The following is a 3,317-nucleotide window of genomic DNA, read 5'->3' on the forward strand; positions in this document are numbered from 1 at the left end:
CCAGTTCCCTTTAAAACGAAGCGTATGGAGTGACGTTCGATGACCTTGAAGGGAACATCATAACGGCGTTTAAGTGCTTTCTTAGTTGCCTCATGTCGTTCAAATGCAAATGACGAAGAAAATAAATGGGTTGAGATTCGGTCTTTTTGTGTTGACCACCTTGTCGGCGTCGTTAAAAAATCTGGCATATGCTGTTTCAGGCGGGCGAGGAATGTGCAGCCGAACCGGGCTCTGCGCCGAAAGGGGAAAGTAGATCACCAGAGAAACGTAAAGTTGTACCATATAATAGCTGGGCTGGTGAACATTGAAGACCTTGCCTAATGGGGGAACGAACGGCAAGAAAAATGGGGGGTTAGGAAAAGGACCATGAAGAATGATTCATTTGGGCGGTCAATGCAGCTTTGAGGTAGCAATGGAAAAGTTCATCTAGTACAGGGGTTATACGCGGTTGTCGAAATGTGATGAAAACTGAAAAGTGTAGAAAGCTCGCGGAAGAGACCACACCGAAATTGTAAACCGCAGTCGATAGTGAATGAGGAAGGTATACCAAAGTTACTCACTCAGAGCTGCGAAAATGTAAAGGCTATCGTTTCAGCTGAAGTATCCGAAATGGGTACTGCTGCTGCCAAAGGGTGAAACGATCAACCGAGTTGAGAGTATGAGTAACACCATCTAATGGGGAAATTAGACCAACGATATCAAGATGGACTTGTCTGAACCGAGCATCAAGGACTGCTGGTGAGCCAAGAGTTGAGCTCGTACGCCGAGTTACTTTGCTGGGTTGACAGGCGATGCAGTGTTCGGTCCAGGCTGTTAGATCCTTTTCATGTGGGGCCACACAAAACGTGCACTAATCGACTTTTGTGTCACTCTGATTCCCGGATGAGAAAGTCCATGAAGGCGGTCGAAACAAACTCGTCCGAAGACCTCGGGGACGACTGGCTGAGCTGTGCCGATAGACATCACAAAGCATGTTTACAGACTGGGGAGATAAGGGAAGTGAAAAAAGTTTAAATGAATGAATGAATGAAAAAGAAAAGGTTTGAACGGACGTAAAATTAGGTTCACAATGCTGAGGGTTTAGCAGCTTGGCAAAGTTCAACTGCGAGGAAGAGTGGGCAACCTTACAGGACACTATCTCCGCTGCACTTAAGAGACGTTCCAGGTCGCCTTTAGATGTCATTTGATAACGGTCACTTCTCTACTAAGCTTGCGACCCAAGGCTGAGAATTTCTTGAATGGTACTGCACCACTTCCTAACTTGCGCTTTCTAGCTAAAATGAAGTCCATTGAAATACAGGAGCAAACTCTATTCGGAAAATTTGGACAAACAGCTGATTGATGTCAACCTGAATCCGTGCTTCCTATCGACCAATCATAGTCCTGATTTTTCTGCTGCCCGTTTGGTTGCTTCGCGCCCACACTGCTGACTCCGTTTGGATGATTAATGGTTATGGAATATGATGGTTGGTTATATTTTTCGCAGTTTGCTAAGGATCCGATAATTTAAGAACTGACATTAGACGAAACAGAAAAACTAAAGGCCCTAAGGAGACAGAAAATTCAGGTTATCAAGAACATCGAGGTAGATTAACTCGTTTTTCTAACATTCCGACCAGGCGATAAAGTCGGAACTCTATGAAGTCACTAGTCAGATAGAGAGTTTTGGATTTCCCGTTGACTGGTACGCACTTCACTTGGAGTTATGTTATGTTCTATAGTGAAGACCCCGCAGAACGTCGACGAATATTGGGATGTCAGGAGTTCAATAATAATCCTAAACAAGTATTGAATTTTTGCCTTGTGGCTTATGAGCCGTCTAAATGAGCGGTCTCATCTTCTGACTCATGTGAAGCAGGTAGGACAGACCGCACATTTGAGCTATTCATGGGATTTCATGTGGCTGTGTGAAACGAGTAAGCTCTGATTCGTCGCTCTGTCGCGTGTTCTCACGGTCTTCATACTGCCGGTAGGTTCCAATGAACCGTAAAAAGTGCCGGTGTCCTGGGTCTTACCGATTTGGCATGGTCTGCATAACATTGGCGTCAGATCGTGCACGTACTCGATATCTGTGCAAATACCGTTGGAGAATTTTGACTCTACAGGCCTTAGGGACTAGTGATGAGTCTCCCATAATAGTATTCATGGCAAAGTTGAAGAGGATAGGTGAAGGAGGAAAGCCTTGCCTGACACCACTCGATGTATTGAACTTGGACTTAGTACTTTTGTGGGAGTTGGCGTACGATATCTTGAAGAGGGTCAGGAGTTTATGGGGGACACCTTTACACCATAGGAACTATCATGTTGCCCGACGGTCGACAGAGTCAAAGGCAGGTTTCATGACAAATGGGACCACCATTGTTGTTTGATGGAAGCTGTATCACCATTCCAGAATCTGTCAGAGAGTGAAAATGTGACTGATACATCCCCTTGCCGGATGGAACCCAGTTTGGTTTTCGAGGGTCTGTCTCTGCGTGTTCAGTCAACCTTCGAAGTGTAGGACCAGAGAGCACCTTCGATGCCACAGCTACCAAGCTGATGCCACGTAGTTTTCACGCAAAATCCGCATACCCTTTCTGAAGACAGGAATAGCTGTCGACATGCCCGGTTCTCCAGGCAGTTTCTCTTTACTCCATATCGCACCAGTGGGCTTTGTCAGCTGGGTCACCGGGGGTTCTCCGCCTTCGTTTCTCTGACCGTTGCTCCCTTCTGGCCGGTCGGTCACATCAACTTCTATCGAAGGTGGCTGTTTCCGGTAGCAAAAGTCTTCATCTGCTGAGCTCTCGATGTCCACCAGAGCTCTCGGTGTTTCTTCAGACTTTTCACTGTTTAGCATTCGGAACATTTGCTTGCGCTATCTCGCTCGTTGTGGCTGGTATGGACTGTGTGTGTGAAACAGTTCTCTCGACGGCACTACTGTTCAGTCGATTATATCGGCAGACAGCACTGAACGCCGCTAGCACAGCCCGTTTCGCTTCATCCAAGGGATCGCTACCAGAACTGTTGGTGTACTGCAGAAAGTAGTGGAGCTATCTTGGGCCGATATTAATGGGTAAAGGTCGTTCTCTGGGAACAGTGGGTTAGGATGTTTTTTCCGACTTGCGATGGTCTAAAGGGAAACGAACTGTCATGCGCGCTATCCGTATGGCGTGATCGGAATCAAGGTGTGACAAAGAACGAATGGCAGTCTTAAGGTATGGCTCTCCATCGGTGACTGATGGCCACGTGATTCAAATGGGACAACTTTTGCTTTGCACTTGTGAACAGCAAGGTCACACGATGAGAATGTTTGTACCGAAAGTACGTACTGGCCAGAA

The 3,317-nt window shown here is 46.6% G+C and overlaps 1 protein-coding gene across 1 annotated transcript in view; it reads left to right on the plus strand.

The window, feature by feature from the left end:
- The window catches only part of T265_04962 (hypothetical protein), a gene marked incomplete at both ends in the record, with an annotated part of 31,773 nt that overhangs the window by 6,990 nt on the left and 21,466 nt on the right, over positions 1 to 3,317 (plus strand). Inside the window, 2 exons of the mRNA XM_009169839.1 lie at positions 1,620 to 1,684; positions 1,722 to 1,785. Coding sequence (XP_009168103.1) covers positions 1,620 to 1,684; positions 1,722 to 1,785 — 129 coding nt within the window. The remainder of the gene's footprint in view (positions 1 to 1,619; positions 1,685 to 1,721; positions 1,786 to 3,317) is intronic.

The sequence above is a fragment of the Opisthorchis viverrini genome, assembly GCF_000715545.1.
Source record: "Opisthorchis viverrini unplaced genomic scaffold opera_v5_89, whole genome shotgun sequence".
In the NCBI taxonomy this organism is placed as follows: domain Eukaryota; kingdom Metazoa; phylum Platyhelminthes; class Trematoda; order Opisthorchiida; family Opisthorchiidae; genus Opisthorchis; species Opisthorchis viverrini.